The sequence below is a fragment of the Chenopodium quinoa genome, unplaced genomic scaffold (genome assembly GCF_001683475.1).
Source record: "Chenopodium quinoa cultivar QQ74 unplaced genomic scaffold, ASM168347v1, whole genome shotgun sequence".
Taxonomy (NCBI): Eukaryota; Viridiplantae; Streptophyta; class Magnoliopsida; order Caryophyllales; family Amaranthaceae; genus Chenopodium; species Chenopodium quinoa.
This window is the reverse complement of record NW_018742607.1, coordinates 841,457-869,165: the sequence shown is the minus strand read 5'-3', so window position 1 is coordinate 869,165 and position 27,709 is coordinate 841,457. Positions and strand designations below refer to the sequence as shown.

At 35.5% G+C, this 27,709-nt stretch overlaps 1 protein-coding gene and 1 long non-coding RNA gene across 2 annotated transcripts; one reads left to right on the top strand and one right to left on the bottom strand.

The window, feature by feature from the left end:
* Nucleotides 1–1,048: 1,048 nt before the first annotated feature.
* Nucleotides 1,049–5,763, bottom strand: LOC110721234. The gene is made up of 6 exons (XM_021900383.1): nt 5,710–5,763; nt 3,904–4,011; nt 2,857–3,066; nt 2,088–2,588; nt 1,489–1,995; nt 1,049–1,444 (listed from the first exon to the last, which is right to left on the bottom strand). The coding sequence occupies exons 1-6, from the start codon at nt 5,761–5,763 to the stop codon at nt 1,049–1,051; spliced, it is 1,776 nt and encodes a 591-aa protein (XP_021756075.1).
* A 7,816-nt stretch (nt 5,764–13,579) lies between these two features.
* On the top strand, nt 13,580–14,255 carry LOC110721208. The gene is made up of 2 exons (XR_002511412.1): nt 13,580–13,741; nt 13,855–14,255. It is a non-coding gene; the product is annotated as an uncharacterized LOC110721208 (long non-coding RNA).
* Nucleotides 14,256–27,709: the final 13,454 nt, after the last annotated feature.

Genomic DNA, 27,709 nt, shown 5'->3' with positions numbered 1-27,709 from the left:
CTAGATGTTCAGGAAGTCTGTGTCTGGTTTTGGTGTTGGAGTAATGCAGTAGGTAGTATGTAGTAGTCTTATGTATGTGGCCAAGTTGTGTAATTTTTTGTTGTTTTTGGTGATGCAAGCAAGGTGTAACAACTCAGCCAGTAGTAGTAGATGTCAGTTGCAGGAAGTAGTAGTTTTAGCTTTGTTTTAGGTTAAAAATGGAAGGGTAATTTTTGGATATATGTAAGAAAATCTTATGAAAGGAATATATATGCATGACTTTATTAACTACTTTTTGGTTATTTTGTTGGAAAATGGTGATTTAAGTATTACATTGCACATTAATACTTGAAATGTGGACATAAATTGATAAATAAAAGGAAAAAATAAAGTGGACAGAAAATTGAAAATGCATAAAATACTTAAAATATGGTAGCAGTACAGATAGTTGGCCAGAGTATGTACACACAAGTACTCATACTGTTTGGCTCTAAAAGTTCAAAATAAGTCAAAATACATTTCCATTACACTGGAATTGGAACCTAACTAAAGGTGTCGCACTTTAATTGTTGGACCCTTGGCTGAAATTATAGGAGAAAGTTGTGGTGTTGAGATCTTGAGGTCCTGCTCCACTTGGTACCTGTACACAAATATAGTTAAGTTAGTTAGAATACAAAATGAATTGTATGCACACAACCCAAACAATCGGATACACTTACATTTGTGTAATTGGAACCATCATCAGCAACAAACACCCCAAAACCTTGTGGCACCTGACCTCTTCCTCTCTCCCACTTCTACCTCTACCACCCCTGGTACCTCTCCCACTGTCCTGACTCCCCTTTCCCCTGCTTCTCCCCCTTCCCCTGCTGCTCTCCCCTCCCCTGTTGTTCCCCCTTCCCATGCTGCTCTCCCCTCCCCTGCTGCTCTCCCCTCCCCTGCCCCTTTCATTTGTTGTCCCTCCTCCTCTGTTCACAACCCTTCCACCCTTGCGTATCCTTGAAGGTTGAGTAGTTGATGTTAAATTGACACTACATCAGGCTTGGTCATGCTTAGGCCTACCCCTAGGTTAATTGGGTGGAGGTTCAACTGTGGTGGTTGTTCCTTTGCTTGGACAGGATCTTTTGTTATGTCCTTTAGTGTTGCAAACACTATAGGTCATCTCCATGTCATGTTTAGTTAGCTTTCCAGGTTTTTTGGGGTCTTCAAAAGGGTCCCTTATCCTATTCTTCCTTGGTCTTCCAGGCCCTATCTTAATTGGTGGTGGGTCTAACACCAAATCACTCCTTGGCCAGTGTCTTTCCCCCTCTAGGGGAGGGATTGAATTTGAATAAGACACCGGGTACTTATCCTTCTTGTAATAATCATCAACAAAATCCTCTGCATTTCTATGTGTGAAGAAAATGCTGCAACAGCATGGCAACAAGGGTTGCCTGTCATATCCCATTTTTTGCAAGTGCACTTCCTATTTTCCAAGTCAACACTCATTGTGTCCAAAATGTAACTAACTTGGAACAATGTACTGCTTGAGGGGATGACATGACACTTGGCTGCCTCTTCTTTCTCCCACTCCAACTTTTTTTGTATCCTAGGACAAATTGATGTTGTCCATTTCTCCATTTCCTGTTTCTTTGTCACCAATCTTTTCATTAATGATGATCTAATGTCTTCAAGAATGTACATTAGTTGTTTTTCTCTAGCATGTATTATGTACCCATTGAAGGTCTCTGCCATGTTGCTTGTAATGGCATTAGACTTCACCTCTGTTTTTATAAAAGCTCTGTAGAACAGCTTAGGATTGTATGCTTTGAAAGCCTCTACAGCTGTTGGATCAGCTTTGGTTAATTTCTCTAATGCTTCCTCATAGTCAGCTCTACTGTACGCCTTGGCACAGCTCCAAAACTTAAGCTTTAATTCATTCCCTTTGAAGGACTTGTGCCAATTGGCATAAATATGCCTTGCATAGTGCCTGTGCTCAGCATTAGGGAGAATGACTTCAACTCCTCTTAAGATTGACTGAAACATACCAACAATAACCACTACATTAAAATAGACTAAATCAAAGAAAGTTACATGTAAACTAATGACATTGAAAGATTTAGAGGTACCTGATGCTCATCAGAAACAATAACAACTCCAACTCCTTCTCCCAGACCAAGGTTGTTGCTGAGGTGTTTAAGGAACCATTCCCAAGCAATTGGGTACATTTGATCATTACCATCTCTCCCTACATCTAACATCAACTGAACTCCTAGGAATGTTTTCAAGAAACAAGCATCTACACAAATTATCTTCCTACGCCCTTCATTCCAACCCATCTGCACACCCTCAAAACACACATACAGTCTCTGAAAAATCATTAGAGGCTCGTTCTTCTCCATGTAAGTTACCAAGTCCAAGTGTGTGTTAGGACTGGACCTTTTCACAACTTCTAGGTATCTACCAACCTTCCCATAGTGCTCCCTCATTGACCCATGAAGTTTCTTGTGAGCATGCCACTTAACTTTATAAGAAAAAACAGGTTTCACAATGGCTCTATAAGCTCTCCTCACAGTTTCTATAATATCTTTAGCAGGCCAATGAGGCCTAGCTTTGAACACATCAAGTAACTGGTCTACAAGCCAGCTACATTTCAATTACTTGTTCTTTTCCATGTTTCTGATGCAAGTATGATCACCAACCACAGTTTTAACAACAAATGATCCCCTTCTAGAATCCTAGGAACCATACAATCTAAAGGGACAAACTACACCTGACACCTATCCTTTGCTGCCTTTTCTTATCAGCTAAAACAATGTTCAAGTTCCTCCCTTGTAACACTGCAAACTTGGCCACATCTTTCTTAAGATCTTCCCTACTTGTGAATCTCTAACCCACCTTCCACTGAAATAATGTGAAGTATGTATGCTTCCCCACTAACAACCCTCTTCTCTCCCTTATTTGTTGAATGGTGTCAGCTTCATCACCACTTACAACAGGTGAATGTATTTCTTCCCCAGAATCCTCATATTCAAATTCAGGGTCACCTTCACCCTCTGCTTCACTATTAGGGTCTGTAGATCCCAGTTGTTGTGCATTAAACCCACCCTGATCAGCCTCAGTTTGGAGTTTATGAGCTTATTCAACAATTCTACAGTTGAATCCCTTCACTCTCTCCCTTGCTTCTTGTATTTCATCATCACTACTATCCAATCTATCTAATAACACTGGATCTTGTAATTGTTCTAAGTCATTATGTTCAACCCCACCCCCAAATTTGCTTCATATATCTCATAATCACCTAACCAATCCTCATCCTCTGAGTTCTTTCATTTACTTCATCAGCAGACTAAAACAACCATTCATCATCATCCTCATCCACCCACTCGTCTAACCCTATTTCATAATCATCATATGACTTATCCTCATTAGAACTAACACCATGCAGCAATAAATCTAGGGGAATTGGACTACAGGGTCTATTATCCTCCTAGTCATAATCAGATGGGACTTCAGATCTATGAAAGTTGTTGGATGGTTCAAAAATGTTTCTGGGTTCAGCTTCTGGTTTCTGTGTTTTAGTGGGGTTTTTTGTTTGTTGTTGTTGATTTGGGATCTAAACACATGCTAAACTGTTAGATGTAGATTTAGGTTTTTTGTTTTTTTGATCAACTGTGGGTGGGGGGACCAGCACAGAAGTTGTCTTCCCTTCATCATGTACAACACATGATTCTTGAGTCAACATAGGGCATTTTCTTGGGGTCATTTTCTTGGGCCTTGTGGGTGGACCAAGGAAGTGCTTTGGGATTCTAATGGGGTGGGTTGTGTTTGTTGATCCAGTCTGGGATCCATGGACACGATCTAAGAAATTAAGCTGCTTTCATCATCAACCACATACAAATCCAGACATCTACTATTATGCAAAACTTCCCCCATTGTTCTAACCTCATCATCATTATACACACTCTTTAACCCATTAACAAAATCAAACCCAGTCATCAAGTAATAAATCGTGTACACATCACCATAATTACCACATAGTGCTACTAATTCCTTTAAATAAAACCAATACAACTCATCAGCATTGTAGACATCTAAAAATGTCTCCCCAAAACCAAAACCGATGATGAACAACTTTTCACCGACATTATTGGTCGGGTTCAGTATTTAATCCCGAGAGTGCTTAAAAAATCGTATTTAATTAAATTCAATTTTTGAATAGTCCATGGATCAGTCTTGATGTTTAGTCTAAGCATAGTTCTTTTTTAATTTCAGCCCAAACCTTTTATTTAATTATTTTGGCCCAAACCTTTTTATTTATTTTATTATTTATTTTATTTTATTTATTTATTTTAGCCCAAATAATAATAATAAATTAGAAATGGCCCGAAATTATCAATTGTCACTTAAAAATGCTTAACGAAATTAGGGTTAAAAATAAATTTAGACGAAAAATGGACTACAGGCTCCTGCGTCACGGTAGTAGTCCACCGTGTCACGGCAATGTTCCCGTCTGACGGTGGAATTCCCCGTGACACGGTGCCCCTGCTGTGACACGAGGCAATTCCGTGTCCTTTTCGCGTAAACCCTTCACGCGTTTTATTCCCCGTACCCGAAATATTTCCCGCGTCACACAGCTGTCCACCGTGTCACGGAAATGCTCCCCGTCTGATGGTGGGATTCCCCGTGTCACGGTGTCCTCCATCGTGTCGCGGTGCAATTTTTAGAGTTTTTATATTTTTAGGGTTCCGTATGTTTCCTCAGCACAATTTTTCTATGAATACCCCCTCATTTCTGATGTACAGGGCATCAATCAATTCTCTATTTTTCTCTCCTCTATGCTCTAGCCTAAACACTAGCCTACCCTTCTTCTTTCAAAATTCCTTCTTCAAGCACTCTAAGGAATCCATACTTAACTCGTGGTTCTACCCTTAAGCCAAGGCGTGAAAGGTAGAACTGTTTGAGGGTTTGGCCCCAAATCAACTCTATTTAATTTAATTTAATTATCGTTGTATTATTATTTCCTTGAAGTTACTAACTCGTTTATTATTTTATAGTTGCAAGCAAACAGAATCAAAGTAAGAATTAGGTTCCTTTTATTTCTATTATTTTTCTAACAATTTTTATATTGTTGGATTTATTGTTAAATTGCTTCCAATATTAATGTTTATTCTATTGTTATTATGATCACCATATTTCATGTTTAAAGGGAATGTGTAATTGAAAATCACGCCTAATAAGATAATTTGGACAACCGGTTTAGGTTCCTTTTTAATCTTGTTGTTTAATCAAGTGATGACAAATATTATAGAATTATATGTTGCATTAATATTTAACCAATTTAGCTTAATAATAGTTTGGAGCAAATTGAATCTTTGTTTGCATGCCTTTGAGATCGCAAGAATCACTTTTCACCATAAGAATCGAGTAGAGGCCAATACGGGCGAATGTGACTCCATGACTCACTTCGTGCCATCATCCCCGATCCTCCTTTCGTGGTTCCCCATATGGAGTTAGTAATCTCATGGATTATGAATGGGTTTAACCTTCACGGGTCAATCGTTGTCTATCGTTGTCCCTTAATCGTGGTTTCCTTTTATGATCCGTGAACGGTTTACAAGTTCCTTAAAAAATTGTTGGTGGCTCCCTACTTTCCTTGTCCCTAATCGTATTATGTCAATTCCCGCTTCCTATGAGTGCCAAGCATATTCACAACATGCTTAACGTAGGCGCACATCGAGCGACGCCTACAAGCATCAACTGCAAAAGTCCTGTATTGCCCTCCCACATATTCCCATCCACCATTTTTGCGCATCTTAAATACCTCCCCATGGTAAAATTTCAAACACACATTTTCCATGTTTAATTATCAAACAAATGCAAGTAATTTAGTTAAAGTATTGAATAAACCCTAATTACTACCCCAAGCACAAGACTGTAACTTCAATTCATCCAATTCAAATAAAATCAAAACTTAGGGTTTTTGGAATTACCTCGACAACACACGTATTGCCCAAGATCGATGAAACCCAGTTAACAATTCCCCTTATTGAAGCTCCAAGCTTTGCGTCTACGAATCAAGAACGTCAATTTAATTTATTTATTTTTTTGGGAATTTCCTCTCAATTCGTCATCAAACCAGTAGAAATAGTGTTCGAATAAAATTAGTTGAACACCAAGAGAGTTTAGGAGGGAAATGGGAAAGATTAACCAATTCAACAGGTAGCCTGTAAATTGATATATTAAAAGAATATTAAAGACAAAAGTGGTTTTGTCTTGTAAATATGAAAAGGTGGGTTTGTTACTTTCAGTTCGAGCAAAGGTGGGTTTATTTATTTCCTTTTTTCCTTTTATTTCCTAACACAATTTCAAATGGATTTATTTACAAACATATCATTCGATTTACTTTGTTTGTTTATCATTGAGATTAACTAGGACTTCCTCATAAACTTAATATTTATATTTGAAAATTTTAGTCGTCATTCGAAGTGCGTCTATGTAAGCATATACTTGGCACCCATAGGAAGTGGAAATTGACATATACGATTAGGGACAAGATTAGGGAAAAAGAAAAGTAGAGAGCCGCCTAAAAGTATTAAGGTTCTTGTAAACCGTTCATGGATCATTTAAGGCAACCACGAATAAAAAACAACAATAGGCAACAACGATTGACCCGTGAAGATTAAACCCCATTCATAATCCATGAGATTACTAACTTCATATGGTTCAAAACCACGAAAGGAGTCACATTCGCCTGCATTGGCCTCTACTCGATTCTTATTGTGAAAAATATTCATGTGATCTCAAAGGCATACAAACAAAGATTCAATTTGCTTAAAACTAGATTAGGCTAAATTGGTTGAATGTTAATGCAACATATAATTCTAAAATAAGAAAAATGGAAATTAATAATCCCACCTTTGGGTTTTCTACTCAAAATAATCCAACCTTTTCGAAATCCCAAAACAAGCCTTTTCAACCTACAACCTGTTTAACAGGTTAAATTTTAATATATTTTTTTTTCAATCTCTCATCTCCCACCTTAGCACACTCTACCATGGCTACCCACCATAACCATTAACCACCAACACCCTTCCACTACTAGAAAATAGGTGATTTTCGACGAAAAAGTTATGTTGGAAACATCCTTAATTCCGTCAAAAACCTCATTTCCGACGGAATTTCCGTCATAAGCGGTTGTCGAAAAACGACTGATAGGAAAAACGACCTTTTTCGACGGAATTCGGTCCTAGGAAAATATATTCAGGCACCGGAAAAGTCCGCCGTAAATTTCCTACGAATTGTTAATCTGTCAGAAATTTACGACTGAAATTCCGTCGGAAAAGTTTTCAATCAAATTAAAAAAAAAAAAGCACGTCGCACCACAACCGACATTCCGGCACAACGTGTCACCACCACCGCCACCCCTTACAAACCCTAACCTAAGCCCACGCCACTCCCCTTAAACTAACACAAATCCAAGATCTAAACCATCCCCGCCACTCTCCCCACCCTAACCCTAAATCCGCCTAAGCCTAAAGCCACAGCCAGTCAGCCACGACAACCTTAGATCTAAACTATCCCCACCACTCTTCCCACCCTAACCCTAAACCCGCCTAAGCCCACAACCCCTAACTAACCCAACTCTAAGCCCACATGCACCACCAGCCTCTAACACAAAGCCCACAGCCCTAAGTAACCCAAACCTCAGCACACACGCACCACCGGCACCACTAATCCCACACGCACCACCAGCACCAGTACCACCACATCAGACCACCACTACCCAAATTTTAAGAAAAAATATATAATAAATTAAAAGAAAAGGGTAAACATACCTTATGAATTCTTCAATTTTTTGTTTATATGGTCAAATTCAACCATGAAAACCCCAGATCTGGAGTTTTCATGGTCAAATTCGACCTAAAAACCCATTAATTTGTTGTGTCGTGTCGAATTAGATCCTTGAGGAGTTGTGGACGCAGCATGGTTGGGGTTTCCATGGGCAATTTTTTACGGAGAGAGAGAAGGGAGGACGGAGAGAGATGGGAGGACAGAGAGAGGGAAAAGGAATTGAAATAGACAAGAGAAAGAGGAGGTGCGTGTGAAAGGGAGCTAGGGAGAAGATAAGAGGAGAGAGATAGAGGAGGGAGAAGGAGACCGAGAAATGATAAGAGGAGGGAGAAGAAAGAGAAATCTAAAGAAGATAAGGGAAAGGTGTTGCGGCTGAGGGTGTTGGGATTTTTAGGGTTTCGGTGTCTATTTTTACAAAAAAACTGTCGGAATATTCCGTCGGAAATTTCCCATAGATTTTAATTCCGTTCGTTGGAAAGTTAAAATTCCGATGGAATATTCCGTCGAAAAGCCTAAATATTCCAACGGATTTTTAAAATCCGTCGGAAATTTTTGACATAATATAAATCCATCGGAAATTCCTATTTTTCTGACAGATTTATGTGTCCGTCGGAACCAGTCCGTCAGAAATAAGCCTATTTCTAGTAGTGTTCCCTAAGCACCACCACATCACCACCTAACCGCTACCCCCACCACCTTCTTTCTCTCCCCTAACCTTGACCACACCAGCCAAGTCAACCACGAACTCGCCCTGTAATCCCCCGTAATTATGTGAAATATAAAAATTTATTTTAAAATATTTATGTGAATATTTAATTATGATTATTTATTTACATAATTTACTTTACTATGGTATAAACAAATAAAATTTAATGTTTATAAAGTTAATAAAACTATTTCATTAAAATTATTTCACCACCTATATTTTAATTATTATACAAGTCCAACCCATTATTCATTAAGCCTATTCTTTTTCTAAAACCCACTCACTTTAAGCCCAAGTGACAATCCTAGTTTTATTAGAACTAGGAAACTAAGCCCACCATACTAATAAAACCCTCAAGCTTTCCCCTACTCAAGATTTATTCTATTCTACTACCCTCCTCACTCAATTCTCACGACAAAAACAACTAAAAAAAATTTTATACTGCCTTTCGTGAGCTGCTGCCGCCGGTTTTATCCCACCACCGCGCCGCCTCCAGCCAACATCAGCGTCCTTCAGTCACCGGTTTCGGACTCTCTTGTGTTCTTCCTTCTTCTGTTCTTTTCTTTTGTTAAATTGATTAAAGTTTCAATCTTTATACTTCCTCCGTTTTTTTAATATTGCACCACTTGCCTTATAAGGAAGTTTCACAAATATTGCACCATATCCATTTTAGGAAAGGAATTATTTGTGTTCACACTATAAATACCCAATATACCCTTGCTTTTCAACACTTACATTTTATTTTGTGTATACTATCACATGGGCAACTTTGTATTTCTACCTTTCTCTCTCATCCTTTTTTCCACTACCAAAAAATTTGTGCCAATCTTTTATGGTGCAATAATAAAAGAACGGAGGAAGTATAATTTTTTCATTTGATTATTAATTATTATGGTTTGATTATGTAGATGAGTTATAAAAGATTATAAATTTATGAAGTATACTATGTTTTATTTATGATACAAAATTTCAGATTTATGTATGTATAAAATTTAGGGTTTAAAACTTGATTTTTCATGATTTTAGGGCTTAAAACGTGTTAGTCGAGTTATTTATCTATATAGTATTTATATTATGTTAAAATTATATTTTTGGTGATTAAAACTAATTTTCAGATTATTAAGAACATAGATTTCGGAATTTAAAGCGTCCTAAATCATGTTTCTTAGAGTTTTCTATACACTACATGACTGTTATGATTAATTTCTGTTTAATAGCTTATTAAAGTATCAAGTTTAGAGTTTAAATTAATTTCCAGATTTTTTGTAATCTGAATTTTGTTGTTTTGGTATCAAAAATAATAAGTTTTGATGTTTCTACATATATATATTTAAGCTACTATTCCATTATTACAAATATGGGTTGTTAATTTTGCAAAGGATGCGTATAATTCAAATTTTCAGATTTGGTTTAATTAGTAGCTTAATATGCTGTAATTTCATATATAAAGATGTATTTTAAGGTTTCTATGAAGGAAACTTAAAGAACTATATGTAAGCTTTTGATTTTAATTAAAGGGAGGGTTTTAAAGTGTTATTTAATTGGATTTTGAAGGTTTTAAAGTAAGTTAATATTGCTGTAAATTTGGTTGTTTAGGTATTGATTGAAATCTTATTATATGGTTTAGGAGAGGACTTTATAGAAGGTGATTTCTAGTTGGTTAAGTGGAATACCAACTCGTTTACTCAAGGTACGTACGAGTTACGAAACCTTGCCTTTAGATGCATGTTTAGGGATGTATTGAGAACCTAGTATCATGTATAGAGAAGATTGGGGTAAATTGTTTGGTTATACATTGTGATTTCCGTATATTATGTATGAGGCATGATTGAGATATAAGTATATGAATACGGTTGTGGGTGATGTATACGTGATTGTCTTATCAATTGGATATGTTATGATTAATTAAAGGTTATGGATTCTTGGTTGTTTATAAGTGGAATTAATTTTGATATTGGTTCCATGAGGATAATTTTTAATACTCTTCATGAATTAATTATGATTTGAGTAGAGGGAGTTTATTAAATTCTTTTAAGACGAGGTTCAAGATTTGAAGTGCCCTATGCACTTAAGGTGTTTATACACCGAGGTAGTTAAAGGATTCAATACTAAATATTGTTTGCCACTAATAAATCAAAAATTGAATTGGATCATTGGATTGCTTGGAATGATGTGATATTTGATCGATTATATTGTTTTTCATATGAGTCATCACCAATTCTAAACTTGTAAATCACATAAAGTGCAAGATGGATGAGCAATAAAAATCTGTATTCGTGCACATCTATAGTATTGACAATCAGGGGTTGGTAGGGCTGGCAAAAGCTGACCCGACCCGACAACCCGACCCGGACCCAACCCGAAATAAATGGGTTTTGATAGAGATTTTCAACCCGTTTATGTAATTGGGTCAACCCGAACCCGACCTGAAGTTAAATGGGTCGGGTTCAGGTTGAAAATCCCAACCCGAAACCAACCCGCATAAACCCGTTTATTTAATTGGGTCGGTTTCAGGTCGGGTCAACCCGAACCCAACCCGCTTAACTTAAAACCCTAATTTTAAAATATGGGCCAAGCCCAAATTATCTAACCCTAATTCCCTCTTTCTCTCGCCGCTTTCTTTCACTCAAACTCTCTCTCTTCTCAGTTTCTCTCTCTTCTCTCCTCTCTTTTCTCTCTCTAACTCTTGAAGATTGAAATAAAAATGCTTGAACCTTGAAGATTGAAGCTTCATCTCAAACATTCTGAAGGTAATAATCCTATTATTCGATTTTTTATGAGTTTGTTTGCTCATGAGTCATTTGTTTATGCAATTTCCTTGATTTGGTTATGCAATTTTCAAACTTCTTTGATTTTTTAATGCGATTTTTTGCTATTATGGTTTATGTATGCTTTGTTTATGTGATTTAATCATTTAATGTTGTTCGTTTGTTATTTTCTTACTCTGCAATTTCTTTCGAAGATTTGATTTGTTATTTACTTATTTTGCGATTATTTGCGATTTGTTTATGCGATTTTTTGCCCTGATTTGATTTTCTTACTCTGCAATTTCATGAGTTTGATTCTTTATGTCATGACTCATGAGTTTATACTTCTGTTTTTCATGTTTTATCTTTTATGCCATGAGTGTAATTCTTTTTTTAATTTATTCACAGATGGCTAATAGCCCTAATCCTGATGAACCCATTGATCTTCCGGATTCTGATTCAGATGATGAAGTTTCTGATTCTCATCAAACGGAATCAAAGAAGAAAACCTCTAATGTCACCTCGCTGAATAAGCCTGGAATTCATTTCAAGCGCCAACGAAAGCTCACTTCAGATGTGTGGGCAAATTTTGAATTCCTTGATAAACCTGACGAACAAGGTAACATCATTTGCAAGTGTAAAAAATGTGGGCAGAAATATAATGCTGAAAGTAGGCAAGGAACTGGTAATTTAAAACGCCACATTAAGAAATGTAAAAAAAGGACCTTTAAAGATGTGGGTCAGATGATTATTGATTCAAGCAGTTCTGGTTCTATGATGAATAGGGTTCCTACAATTGATTATGATATTGTTCGTGAGATGTTGTCTATTGCTGTGGTGAAACATGATTTGCCTTTTCAGTTTGCTGAATATAGTGCTGTTAGGAAGTTGATTAATTACATAAATCCTGATGTTAAACTTGTGTCTCGAAATACTTTGAAGGCTGATGTTCTGAAAATGTTTAAGAGGGAAAAAGATAAACTTAAGGAGGAGTTGAGTGTAGTTAAGGGTAGGATTTCTCTTACATCTGATTGTTGGACTTCAATTACTACTGATGGTTACATGTCTTTGACTGCCCATTTTGTTGATAATCAATGGAATTTGCAAAAAAAAAATTCTGAACTTTCGTTTTTTGCCTCCATCTCACACCGGTGTCCATATGTCTGACCATGTCTATGATTTTCTTAAAGAGTGGGGTATCCAAAAGAAAATCATGTGTATTACTCTTGATAATGCTTCCTCTAATGATGTGTTTGCTGATGTAATTAAAAATGAACTTGATTTGGTATGTGGGGGGGATTATTTCCATGTGAGGTGTTGTGCACATATCCTAAATTTAATTGTGCAAGATGGGTTAAAAGAAATTAATGAGGATGTTGTTAAGGTGAGAGAAACTGTGAAGTATTGTAAAGGGTCTCAGGCTAGAAAGCAACGTTTTTTGACTTGTGTGGCACATGTTGAACTAGACTCAAGTAGAGGATTGAGACAAGATGTCCCTACTAGATGGAATTCAACTTATTTGATGTTAGAGAATGTTTTGTACTACAAAAAAGCTTTTCTTCATTTTCAAAAGGTTGATGCCAATTACATTCATTGTCCAACAAATGAGGAGTGGGGGAGAATAGAGAAGTTATTTAGATTTTTGAAGGTCTTTTTTGATGTGACAAATGTTTTTTCGGGTACTAATTATCCTACCGCTAATGTATACTTCCCAAATGTGTTGAAAATCCGTTTACTCTTGAAAGAGGAGCTTGAAAATTCTGATAACTTCATGCATAAGATGGCAGCAAGAATGAATGAGAAATTTGCTAAATATTGGACCAACTTTAGCATAATCATGGCTGTGGCTGTTGTTTTAGACCCTCGATTTAAGTATGAGTTTGTGGAGTGGGCTTTTAAGAAGGTGTATGGGGAAATAGAGGGTACTAATGAGTTGGTGAAGTTCAAGGAAAGGTTGGATTATTTATATGGTGCTTATGTGACTGAGGCTTCCACAACAACACCAAGAACAAGGCGCCGTTCTTCTAGACAGCCTAATGAAGAGCAAGTTGATGTTGCTTCTGATTCTTTTATGATGGTAACTGTGAACACTTGCTTTTTGTTTGATAATCAGCTTTAAATTCTGTTTTTTGTATGCTTTATTGTAATTTTTGTTTAAACATCTTTTAGGACTTTGATAACTTCTCTTCTAGCAAATCATATGTTGCTGCTAAATCTGACTTGCAAATCTACTTGGAAGAGCCATTGATTCCTCGTGCAACCAACATTAATATTCTATATCATTGGAAAACAAATGTTGTGAGGTATCCAATTCTTTAAAAGATGGCAAGGGACATCCTTGCAATCCCTATTTCAACAGTAGCTTCAGAATCTGCCTTCAGTACTGGTGGTCGAGTTTTGGACTGCTATAGAAGCTCTTTGAAATGAAACACAACAGAAGCTATCATTTGCCTCAAAGATTGGACTTTTGGTGAAGGTATGAAAATAGTTTATGTATTTAAAATTACAATTTTTTTTGTTTCTTTTTTGTACTATTTTATTTATGCTTAAGGCTGAAATTAACTTTTGTATGTATTCTTTTGGTTGTAGCTAATATGGATCCGCAATTGCAAGATTTATGTGGAAAAATCATGGCCATGAAAGTCAACGATGATGTGGGGATACTCCCAGCCCCAGCCCTCCACAAAGTGCACCAGAAAGTCCTGCTGTCATGGAGAATCAAACCTGATTATGTTGTTAATTTCTTCTAAAATTAGTTGATGAAACTGTTACTGTTATTTTGGACATGTATTTGGTTTTCTAGTTGAACTTTTATTTGCCTACTTGGAAGTATTTTGGACATGTAACTCTTGGAAATATTTTGGACTTGTTGGCTAGCTACTTTTCAAGTTTTAGTTGTTGTTGTGAGTGTATGAAACTATGAAGTATGGACAATGCACTAATGCAGCAGGATTTTCTTGAATTATGTTGTTAAGTTATGTTTGCTTGAATTATGTGTTGAATTTGAAGTCTTGAATACTTGAATCTTACAGGTTAAAGAAATTAGTCAAATTACAGGTTAAAAAAATTACAGTATAAAGAAATTAGTAAATTACAGGTTTTTATTTTATTTTTTTTTAATTAAAAAAAATCAGATTTAGGCGGGTCGGGTTCAGGTCGACCCGTTTATAATCAGGTCGGGTTCAGGTTGGTTATTTTGACCTGTTTAAGTAAACAGGTCGGGTTCAGGTTGGGGGGTCCTGACCCGTTTATGTAAACAGGTCGACCTGAACCCGACCCGACCCGACCTGTTTGCCAGCCCTAGGGGTTGGGGTACACGGGGTATTAGCCGTGCATTTTTCTCGAGGCCTTCTAATCTACGAATCTCTTATTTCAAATACTTTTCAAAATTTAGGAGTTAGACAAGATCTCGTACTAGCTACGGTCACAGAGTCGCGCCCGTGGTCGTCTGATGTTTTATTGATGTTTCCGAAAGGAGGCATGGGGTTTTCTTTTATTGATGTTCCAAATGGAGCACGGGTTGGACAACCTTGAATATTTCATAATCCAATGAATAAAAATGAGGAGTTAACTACTTTTAACTAGTGAAGTCTTAATAAATTGATAGTTGAGTCGTGTGTTGAGCCTACAATATAATATAGTGAGATAATTGATTATTAGTAGCATGCTAGGGATTTCTATTTCGCAGCTTGTATGTACTCGGCTTTGCTAATTGCGTGCCTTGTGTGTCTTTCTTGGTCATGGCCTTCGCCTTTCAATGACCCTGTGATGATCCAATTTTTACACTTATAATATTGGGGAGAAGATTAATTCACAGGTTTTTACTCATGCAGCATTTGTATCTAGGTTTGTGGTGGGATCTTGAGTGGAGTGTGGTTGTTTTTCTTGTTTTTATTGCTGTTTACTTTTGATATTATTTAAACTCAATTTTACTTTCATGCTAATTCTATTGGTTTGAGTTTTGAATAAGGGCCTTAATGGTTCCAAGTTGTAAGATTTAATTTGGTTTTGGTTATTGGTTTTGAAACTTAGTTATAATTGATTTAGTTTTTCTGCTGCTATTTTCTAACATAGCCTTAACGTTTGAACACGTGGCGGTAGCACGCCAGTAATTCTCTTGAATATTGTTCAGGGTCCTCACAGGTTTAAAGAGAGAATTATTGGGGTTTACACGCCCCCTAAACACGACCAACCAGCCAAGTCAGCCATGAACCCCCCCTCCACAGCCCCCAGCGTACTACCCTATTCTCTAATTCCCACCCGAATCTGCCCCCTCCCCTTCTCCAGCTACAAAACATGTTTGCGGTGATGACTTTAATTGTAAACAAATAAAAAATCCATAGCAGATTTTCCTAATTTCCTCTTTTTACCAAACATTTTCTCCATGAAGTTGTTAAACAACAATTAGTCAATTATTAGCAGGTTATGGCGTGACACTTTTTTTGAAAAATCAAAGGCATGGATTTTCAACTTAGGGGAAGGAAATTTAATCAAATATCAATTTGATGTGTTTTTTGAAAATGATACAGATCTTCAAGATACTTGACATTGTTTTTTCATCCTCCACTAGCAAGTTAGTCGTTTCAAGGTGGGGTGTTTTACGGTGGGGTTAGGCTGGGATACTTCGTTTCCGAGGAGGATGTCGCTGGGGTAGGGTGTTTTGGTGATGAGGTGGCTGGTCGTGGGTGTTTTAGGGTGGTGGTGGTCGGTTTTTAGGAAAAGAGTGGGTGACTACCTCTTAGCTAGAATCAATGGACGAAGGAGGGGAAGGGGTCAAGGATAAGGAAGGAGGAAAGGTGATAGAGTTGGCTCCGGCGAGGGGAGGGATTAGTTCCGACAGGGGGGATCGGGTGATGAATAAAAAGTTATACCGCAAGTGCATGGTGTCTGTTGTTAGCAGAGACTTAGCAAATACGGGTCGAATCCCACGGGGAGACAATATCTATTAGTTTTTGCCCAATTATTATAAACTATTTCAATAAACGAAGAGTGGGTTGATGATTAATTAACTAAAGTATGACGATAATAAAAATAAGGTTGTGTAGGGAATAATTTCAAGCCTTTAAAATCCCACTATCTTGAACCCCACTGTGATCATACACTAAAGTACGGTGGCGTCCAAAAGGGAAGAAGATAAAGCAAAAGAGTCGCCAACAAGTTTTTAAGGAACTTGTAAACCGTTCATAGGATGAAAGTTACACCCCTTAACGATCCAAGAGATCGTCAACTCCATAAGATCATGAACCAAATAAGGGTCCGGGGATGAAGGAACAAATCCAACCTAAAAGAGATTGAACCTGCCCTAATAATAGGCCTCTACATTATTCTGCTCGTATTCATGTGCGCTTTCTGACTAACATGCAATCAATAGGATTAACCCTAAATCTGTTTAATATATGTTGGTTGAATATAAATGCACAAATAAACTATTATTGGCGCTCACTTGAATTTATAATCATATTAACCCTAAACAAGATTATTAATTATCTTATTAAGCATGATTACAAGTACAAATTCCCTTTAAACATGCAATAAAGGTGATCAAGCAATAAAAATAAGCATCAAGCAACATAATAATAATCATTAATAATTATAATCATCATAAATTTATAATCATAATCAAAACAATAATAATCATAAATAAAATAATCATTATCAAAATAATAATAATAATAATAATAATAATAATATTCATAATCATCATAAATTATAACAATTATAATCATTATCATGTTCATGTTAATATTAAAGCATAATAGTAGCAAGATCCTAGGCATGATACTAACAAGACTAATAACAAACCCTAGCATGTCACTAAGCAATAAAAATCAAATCTTTAACCCTAACATGATACTAGCAATCATAAATATTAGGAAGAATATAGGAAGCATCGTAACAATCATATTTAATATTAAAAATACCCTAAACATGATACTAGGAATATCATAATAACAATATAGACATGATATCTACATCATAATATCAATTAATCAATTAAAGCACTTACTTTGATGCCTCGTACCTCTTTCTAATAACAAAATAACACGTTAGTAACTTCAAGGAAATAATAATCAAAACAATTAAATTAAATAATTGAAATAGAGATTTGGGACCAAATCCTCAGAAATTAAAACCTTTCACGTCTAGGGCGAAGGCAACTTTGAATATGGATAGGTGTTTCTGGATCTTGTGAATGCGGAATTTTGTATGAAAAAGCAAGAAAGAATCGAATGCTAAAGAATACTTGAGAATGAGAGAATTGGTGAATGTAGATGATGAAATCGTGAATGAAAATGGAGTTTTGATACGATATTTATAGAGAAAGTCGGCCAAAAGATAATTTAACAAAACAGAGTCTGAAGATCGCAAAATAAGATTGGCGCCAACCCTGGCTAGCTGGCGCCGTTGGCGCCAGGCACCAGTGGCTAGCGCCTGGCGCCAAGGCCTGGGGTTGGACGCCAAACTGGATTTCAACGCGTTTTCGAAAATCTGATAAATTTCCCGTACTGGAAGATAAAATAATATAATTTCTTCGAAAATGCTATTTGATCTTGATTAAAACTCTAAAAAGTCAACAAAGTCAACTTATCAATGCTAATTGAATTAGGAATGAAAAGAACCTTCTAGAAGATTCTAGAAGACTAAAACCTTTCCTAATTGCATTAGGAATGATGAATCATATTAGGCCCTTCCCTAGATCATTGGGCCGTACATAAAGCTCAAACCGGGCCCAGTTTATTAAATTGGCCATAACTTCCTCAATATTAATCGGAATTGGGCTTATAATATATCGTTGGAAAGGTCTTTGCAAGCCCCATCCAACTACACCACTATTGGACCCATATCATGGACCAACCAAACTGGATTGGCTGTTTTCTTAAAATAAGTTTTCCAAAACAGGGAGAAGAGAAAAGAAATATAACTTTCCGCAACACTAGACCTTTCCACACTTTCGTTTCATTCGATTATGATTCGACGTGAAAGGTACTCATCACCGGGTTTGGTTTTGGGGAGACACAAATGGGTGTCTACAGGTTGCTCTCAGATAAATTAAAGTCTAGGGCATACGTTCGGTCCACCATGCTTATACCAAACAAATAAATGCAAACAATCCATTAATAAACAAACTAGGTCGAATCATTGAAGCACTTGTTAATCCTTCGGTGGGGAATTAACACTTACAAATTAACATATGTAATTTGGCCACTAACATAATCAAATTCGCCAATTGTAATTAAGCCTCTAAAAATATGTTCTTTCAATTCTAATTTTTATTAGCTAAATAATTAACTCATGATATTGGCCAATTACATGAATCAAACAATAAAGCGCAAATCAATTGGAATTATTCAAACCCTAATTCATAAATTTATAAATAATTAAGCATAATTAATCAAGGTATAAACATGGCTTCCCTCACTTAGCCCTAGAAAGCGACTACTCACTCATAATTGAAATAACAAAACAAAAGAGATAAATAAACTTGAATTCATAATTAATAAAATAAATAAAGAACGAAAAGAATAATTGAAATAGCTCGATGATTGAATTAATGGAGAATAAAACTAGGGTTCAACAATGGAGGAAGAAAAACACAAAACGAACGTTCTATCTAGAAAATAAAGCATAAGAGGCAAAATAAAATCCTCTCAAGTATTTAAATTTTGTCTCATCCTAAAATAAAATAAATAAATAAATACATAAGTTATAATGCTATTGGATGATAATTGATGGCGTGGCATGAGAGAAACAACGCTCCGTGGCTTATCACCGCTCGACCAAACCCGTGGCCGCAGGTCTGGTGGCCACGCTTTGGCAGAAACAGCAGCAGCCTTCGAGTGGCCGCAGGACAGACCCGCAGCAAGGCCCCTGCGGTTGGCTGATTGCAACGCTTATATTCAAACGCTCATAACTTCTATTATAGGAATATTCTAGGGGCGTGTGACCTATCATTGGAAATCTCTTCAAGTCTAGTTTCCAACGCAACTCGAATCACTTCAATCCGATCTATAAAACTCGAGTTCTGGTCAAAACAGTGAGCAAAGGTCATTTATAATACCTTGCATGCCTTCGTTTTCTCCGTTTCTAGCTCAAATTCGTTTTCGAAAGGTCCATAGCGAATCTCGTGGATGCTATATTCATTTCCCATGTATAAAATCCTTAGATCCAACATTCACATGCATGAATCCCTCGATCAATGAACTCGATCCCTCGATTTCCATACAGATATCATCCGAATCATCTCCAAACACTTCGAAAGCGTCCAAATGACTATGAAATCACCTGAAATATTAAGAAAAACACAAACAAAGCATAATAGAGAGACGTATAATAACTTATGCAGACATGACTCTAAAAACGACTAAGAAGACTATGAAAAAGCTCTAAAACTAGCAAAAACGTGCCTAAATAAAACTATATAAATATGATTTATCATCGGGGAGTGGGAATGGGATTTTAATTTGTTTTTTTATTTATATTTTTTAAGAAAATTATTATAAAATAACGAAAACCAATTAGAAGGTGACACGTGTTATGTCACCTTCTTTAATTGGTTAGTAATTTGACAAACCGATAAAAGGCTCATTTTGAGCGGATGGGGGTCAAAGGTGGGATTGTTTTGGGATTTCAAAAAGGTGGGATTGTTTTGAGCAGAAAACCCAAATGTGGGATTATTAGTTTTCATTTTTCCTCTAAAATATTGTGATCATTGATTAAGTAACAAGATTAAAAAAAGAACCTAAACCAGTCATCTAAATTATCTTATTAGGTGTTATATATAATTATATATTCCCTTTATCATGCAATATGGTGATCAACAATAAACAATAGAATAAACAACGATAATTACAACAATTAACCATAATAACAATGATTAATAAGTGACAAGCACAGTAAAAATTGTTAGAAATATGACAGGAACAAAAGGAACATGATTCCTTACTTTGATTGTGTTTTCTTGCAACTATTAAATAATAAATATCTTAGTAACTTCAAGGAAAATAGTAAACAATAATGGAAATTAAACTTGGGTAAAGTTTAGAAACTCGGGTAAAGTACGGGCTCCTTGGAGTGCTTAAGGAAAGAATGACGTAATTAGGAAAAAATAGATTTAAGGCTTAAAATATGAGAGAGCGAGAGTAGAATGCGTGTTGGAGTATAAGAGAGGAAAAGAGAATTATTTGGTCCCCCAAAACTGGTGAAAACAGCTTTGTATTTATAGAGAAAATGTGAGGGATGGGGTACAAAACCCTAGGATTGAAGGCGTCGTGAAACAAAACCTTAGAAAATTGTTGCGTCACGGCAATTTGCGGCAGATTTTTCCGAGGTAAGGCAAATTCTGCCGTGTCCCGGAAGATTTTGCCTTGTCGCGGCAAATTTTGACGTGTTGCTGCAGATTTTGCCTTGACTCGGCATTTATGTTTTCTGGAATTTCGTTTGGGTTTATTTTTATCTTTTATTTTGCATTAAGTACGGGATAATCTAGGCGTCGTTTTAGCATTTCGAACTTATTTTAGGTTTACGATTTTAATATTTATTAATCGGGCTTAATTAATAAATAAAATGAAATGAATTAAAAATGGTTTTGGGTTGAAATGTGAGTTGGACTGAGTTTGAATAAATATTTAGACTGATTTGTGGACTGGATATGTTTGACTGAATATGGGTTTTAAGCACTCTCGAGATTAAACACTCGACCCGAGTCACCTGACCAATAATGGCGGTGAAAGGTTGTTCATCATCGGGTTTGGTTTTAGGGAGATATTTTTAGATGTCTGCAAAAATGTATTGGCTATTTGGCCATAGCCACTTCATTAATTTTGACTTGTGTTATTAAAAAAAATTTACATTCTTAAGTGAAAATTACTAAGATATGATAATATAAATCAATCGAATACAACGAAATCTCAATTATATGTATTTTATATCTACTCTTTATATATTATCGATTAAATTAGGTATATAAATAAATAGTGAAAAATTCAAAGTATTGCAAAAAAAAAAAAAAAAAAAAAAAAGACAAAGGAAGTACATATTTTGCACGAAATATTCACTTTTAATAATGGATCTTTTACCAAAATGGCTAATTTGATAAAAGTATTTACCAAAATGGCTAATTATAAATTTTAATTCCAAAACTAGCTAAATAATTGACTAAGAAGGAAATTAGCTATTTCTTATTTTCCTTTGAATTGGTAAGGTTCATTTTATTGAATTTGTTTAAAATTTTGTTTTTTTTATTCTTTTATTTTAATTTTGATTTAGGATTTTTTTTATTTGGAAAACTTAAGTCATACAAATATACATAGTAATTTTGATCAAAAAAAATCGTCTAGATTGCATCACAAAAATTTGGAATTTCAAGTACCATTGTTCTATCAACACCATCGCAAATTTATACGACCATAACGCTTTTTAAGGAGGAAAATTTTCCTAGAATAATCCCACCTTTGGCCCATCCGCTAAAAATAATCCCACCTTTACCCCCCTCATCTTTTTTAATGGTCCCATTTTACCAGGATCCGGTTGAGTAGGTAATTTTTATTTATTTAAGTTTAATTGACATGTGTAGCTACTTGATTGGTCAAAAAATAAAAAAAATTAAAAAAAATTAAAAAAAAAAAAAACCACCACCTAAGCCACCACCATCCACCACCACCCAAACCCAAACCCTACAACAACCACCATCCCCCTACACTCGAAACCACCGCCATAGAGATTGTGTTGATCGGAATCCCACCGTGCACCCACCTTCCCAGCCAACCCAACCCCATTAATCAACAAACTCAACCATTCGAAAAACCCACCAAACTAAATCGATAAATCCCAGAAAATAGGATGAATCAGGCAGGGGAATTTGACGCTGGGGAATCGAGGGACGGGGGAGGTTGGCTGGGCAAAATTGGGGGATGGGGGAGGTTGTCTGAGCCGAAATTAGGGGACGGGGGATGAGGGAGGTTAGTGACGCCGGAATCGGGGTGGGGGAGGTCAGCGAGCTGAGACCAGATTCGTGGGTCAAGGAGTTCGGCGAGCTAAGGCCGGATTTGTGAGTCAAGGAATTCAGCGTGACCGAATTTGGGGCTAATTTGTGGGCGTCGAAGCGACTGCTCTAATGATATTCGTCGGCGGTTTTCGAAGGAGTAGCAGTAGCGCTGCTATTTGGTGGTTTGCGGGCTGCTGCTGGAGTCGAGCTGGCCGAAAATTTGGAGGGAGTGGCCGGAATCGGGAAGGGAAGGGATTTGGTGGACAGATTCGGGGAGGGGAAGGAGATGGTGGCTGGGGCCGTCGGATTCTGGTTTTGGGATTATTTTTTTTCATTTTTTCTGTTTTTTTATTATTTTTTTTAAAAAAATTATTTTTTTGACCAATCCTATATTGACACGTGTCTGGTAACTTTTAATAACAAGTTAGGTGATCGGTTGGGACCATTTAAAGCGGAAAAGGTATAAAGGTAGGATTATTAAAAATAATCAATATATAGGTGGGATTATTTTCAGCGGATGAGGCAAAGGTCGGATTATTTAGGGCAATTTTTCCCTTTAAGGATCTCAACTATTGACGATTTACTTCTAAGAATCTTAACTAAGGTTTATTATCTATAATCCCAAATATGCTATGACTTTTCCTCCAATAGTCCCAACCAGTCAAAATCAAGTCAACGCATCCCACCGGAAAACGGTTGGTCGTCTCCCCTTACCTTGAAAACGGCCAATTGGCTCCTCCTAACCCCCGAAACTACCCTAGTCGGCCTACCCCCACCCCCAAACCAACCCCTCCCTCTGGTAATTATTTGAATTGGTGGCGATCGACAATTGTTGCTACTGGTGGGAGGTGTGGGGAATACGAGTGTTGCTGTTGTGTTAATTATTTGGTGGTAGAGCTGGTTTGCGATATGTTGTGAAAATGTAATTTTTTTTTTTGGGGTTTTTTCGACGAGGAAGGAGGGAAGGGATGGGGGTGGTTTAGGAGGTGGGGTAGGTCATGGCGGGTGGTTTTGGGGGTTGGGAAGGCATGTCGTCCATTTTTGGGGGGTTAGGGAGATGGCCGACTGGTTTCCAGTGGGCTGGGGGTTGGTCTAGGGTTTCAAGGTGGGGGAAGGGGTGGGGGTGGCTGGGAATGATTTTTAAAATATTTTTTATAATATTAGACCGTGCTGACACGTGAATTAAAAAAAAAATACACCTTTAGGAGGTTACCGATTATTGTTGAGGTCAGTGCAAGTTTGTGTAACAGTTGGTACAATCGCTTGGAGGGGCACCCATGAACTCTTTACCTTTCTATAAATTTCTTCGGACCACTGGGCGCAAAGTCTTAACATAGTTGGGATTATTACATAATAAACCTTAATTTTGAATTATTAAAAGTAAATCATCAATTATTAAAATGTTTTTTTTCCTATTTTGTACAACAAAACTATTCACAAGCCGACGAGCCAAATATATTCGTGCTAGTTTCACTTTTACATTCAAACTAATTTTTTTTTTTTGGTTATTTTTTTAAATTACCACCCAAACATGTATCCATTTTAAAAATAACCACCCATTAAATTTTTATTTTTATTTTACCACCCCTTAAATTCAAAAACTACTCAGCTTACCACCCATTTTAAAATTTCGGTGGATTTCTCTTATGTGGGCCCCACCTAATGACTCTTAGTGGTAATAGTGGCAATTCAGATAACAAGCTCTTGGTTTTTTTTTATTTGTTTTCTTTAGATTTTAGGTTGTCTTGTACTTAATAAACTGGGTTAAAGGGGAGGTGGAGTGAAGACATGGTTGATTGTAATGCTTAGACATAGTCGTTACTAGCCATTGGGTAGGTCCACATGTCAGAAATCCACCAAAATTTTGCAATGGGTGGTAATTTGAGTAGTTTTTTTATTTAAGAGGTGGTAAAATAAAATAAAAAATTAAACGGCTGCTTATTTTAAAAATGGATACATAATTGGGTGGTAATTTTTTTTTTTTTAAGGCTTTAAGCTCAAACTCGGCTAAATAGACAAATCCATAATAGTGTAATCTGGTTAAGTTTCTCGAGGAAGTAGTAAAGGAGGTTAGTTATGTATATAGAAATACATAACATGGCAACTTTTGTAATAAAATGCAACTTTTGGTGTAACGGGGTGAGGAATTGGAGGGAAAATATAATTGTATAGTAAAATTTGGTAATGGTATGGGACCCACAGCTGAATAAAAAAACAAATGGGAAAATGGTGGGGCAATACTTAAAATTGTAATATTTTATCTTTTCTCATTTCTTTCATAGCCTTGTATTACTCTCCTCTTTCCTCAATATGCTTGTATACACTCAATTGAAGCAGCTTTATTTTTGTTCAATGCATGTCTACTTTATTAGTTATTGTTTCATAGGGATTAAATTCAAAGCTTTTTTTTTTTTTTTTTTTTAAGATTCCAACACGTTATTTTAATATTTATAATTGAGTTTGTCTATCATTTATCTTCCTTAATTTGACACTAAAATTATGATAAACCCTTGTAGTATATATTTTGGTGCGTATTTATTTTTGGAGGCATAACATTAATAATGTATAAAAATATTTCTTATGAACTCTTATAGTACTATGTATATGATAATTTAGTACTACATATGATAATTTATCTTCAGTTTTGTAGTATGATGTTATTTTCGTTTTTAGCTATGATTAAAGCTAAACCAATTATGTCAACAAAGCTTTGAAGACACATCATGGTTTTTTCATTTGTTACTAAACGAAATTTCTCATGTTTTTGCATTGGAGATTGAGAGATTGACTGGTTACACTGTTGAGAGCTTTATTTTAAGCTAAAAGAAATTAAATGTCTTATACATACTTCCTCTGTCTTTTTTTTTTAGTTGACACCATTTGACTTTTACACTATTCTCACAACACGCTTTGAGTCGCTTTTGTGGTTTATGGATACAATAAAACATATTCATGTGGGATCTTGTTTGAATCGTCTATATGTATATTTTATTAATTTTCCACTTTTTATAATGTTGATAATTAAAGTTATTAAGCGTTAAAAACATGCGTTGGCAAGCGTGATAATAGAAAGTGTCAACTAAAAAAAACAGAGGAAGTATATTTTTTTTCATTTGTTATTGCTAAAAGAAATCTCTCATGCTTTTGCATTAGAGATTGCCTAGTTGTTTGTTTATCTTTTTTGTTTATTTTTTTTGTTTATTTATCTCTTTTGTTTATCATTTTTTTTTTGCATTAGAAATCTCTCATTTGTTTTTTTTTTTTTTACAAAGATTATCTAAAATGACTTGAAAAGTTTCAAAATTATAACATTTTGACTTACAAAATTAATAGAATCAACTTTAACTTCCTCGAAATATGCAGCAATTTATTGTTAATGAATGGTGATGATGATTGAGAATATGCTTGATAATAAAATATACTTGTGTCGTTATGCGTATCATCAATCATCACACAAGTACCATTGATAGCTTCAAATCAAGTTTACATGGAGCTTCCTAACCCTATCAAGTCATCTTACATATATATCTCATCATACAGTCACATTAAATATAGATTGTTCGTTATTAATCTTATGATATACTTCCTACTAGAGAACTAATTAAGATCTTGTTTTAATAAAACTACAAATACTACCAACATAATCCATGATCACCTTTTTTTTTTTATTTCATTTTTACATATAATGTTTTAAAAGCTTCACATACATATGCTTTCACTGAGTCAAAAATATGTATAGTTGTATACCACAAGGGTTTCGTTAAAGGTCTATAGGGTACTACTAGAAACATCTTTATAATGTTCAACTGTATAATAAAAGGGTTTCGTTAAAGGTTCCTAGGGTACTACTACCAGAGAGTCAAGGATATTTTGTTTATCTTTTTTAAAAAAGAATATCTAAAATGACTTGCAAAGTTTAAAAAATATAACATTTTGACTTACAAAATTAATAGAATCAACTTATAACTTCCCTGAAATATAAGGCAATTTATTGTTAATGAATGGTGATGATGATTGAGAATATGCTTGATAAAAAATATACTTGTGCCGTTATGCGTATCATCGATCATCACACATGTACCATTGATAGCTTGAAATTAAGTTTACATGGAACTCCTAACTCTATCAAGTCATCTTACATATCTCATACATTATACAGTCATATTAAATATGGATTGTTATTAATCTTATTATATACTTCGTACAAGAGAACTAATTAAGATCTTAATAAAACCGCAATACTACCATACATAATCCATGATCACCTAATTAGCATTCATATGTTTACAACAGTGGGGGCAATGTACATATCACCTTTTAAAATTTCATTTTTGCATATAATGTTTTAAAAAGCTTCACATACATATGCTTTCATTAAGTCAAAAATATGTACGACTGTATACTATAAGAGTTTCGTTAAAGGTCTATAGGGTACTACTAGAAAACATCTTTATAATGTTCAACTGTATAATAAAAGGGTTTCACTAAAGGTTCCTAGGGTACTACTACAAGGGTGTCAAGGGTATGTGTTTGCATATATTGTTTAAAAGCTTCACGTGCATATGCTTTCACTGAGTTAAAAAAAAATGTACAACTGTATAATACAAGGGTTTCGTTGGAGGTATCTAGGGTAGTACTAGATAACATCTTTATAATGTTCAACTGTATTGTATGTATAATAAAAGGATTTCACTAAGAGTACAAGAATAGATACCATTGAACCCTTCTATGGATACCATTAAAGAGTCATATGTACTACGATTGAAAATTCTTAGGATTCATTTGAAAAACATTAGGGTACCACTATATTTCTATTAATCCTAAAACACAATCATTGGTTTAAGATTACATTAGGGTCTTATGTACTACGTATGTGGCTTTGATCTTAAACATTAATTCGTTTAAAAATCTATAAAGGTTTTGATTCTTTCAACAATAACAAACAATTAGATAATTAAGCGTATAAATTTACCTAACAAATTAGAAATAAGAAGTAAATAGGTAATGAACAATTTATAGAAACCATTGTTTTTTTGGTGTTAAAGACTCACGAGTTATGAGAATCAATCTCATTATCTCCGATCCTGAAATGAGGAAGAAAGCTTTAACCATATGAGATATCCCCCACGCTGTATAATAAAACCATTGTATTTATACCAAGAGAATGATAAAAAGGGTATCGTTGAGGGAGGGTAGGGTACCATTGAAATTAATTTCAGTACCACTCTAGTGTACCATTGATTGATATTATGGTTCCATTAATTAACATTAGGGTAATATTGAAGACTAGAAACTAAGGGTACTACTCAATGCCCTTAGGGCAGCATTAAACCTTTTAAGGGTACCATTGAAGGGTATTGTGATTGAATGTTACAAGGGTTTAATTGAAATATGCTAGGGTACCACTACAATGTATATCAATCCTAAAATCAATTATGATTTAAGATTTATATAAGTCTT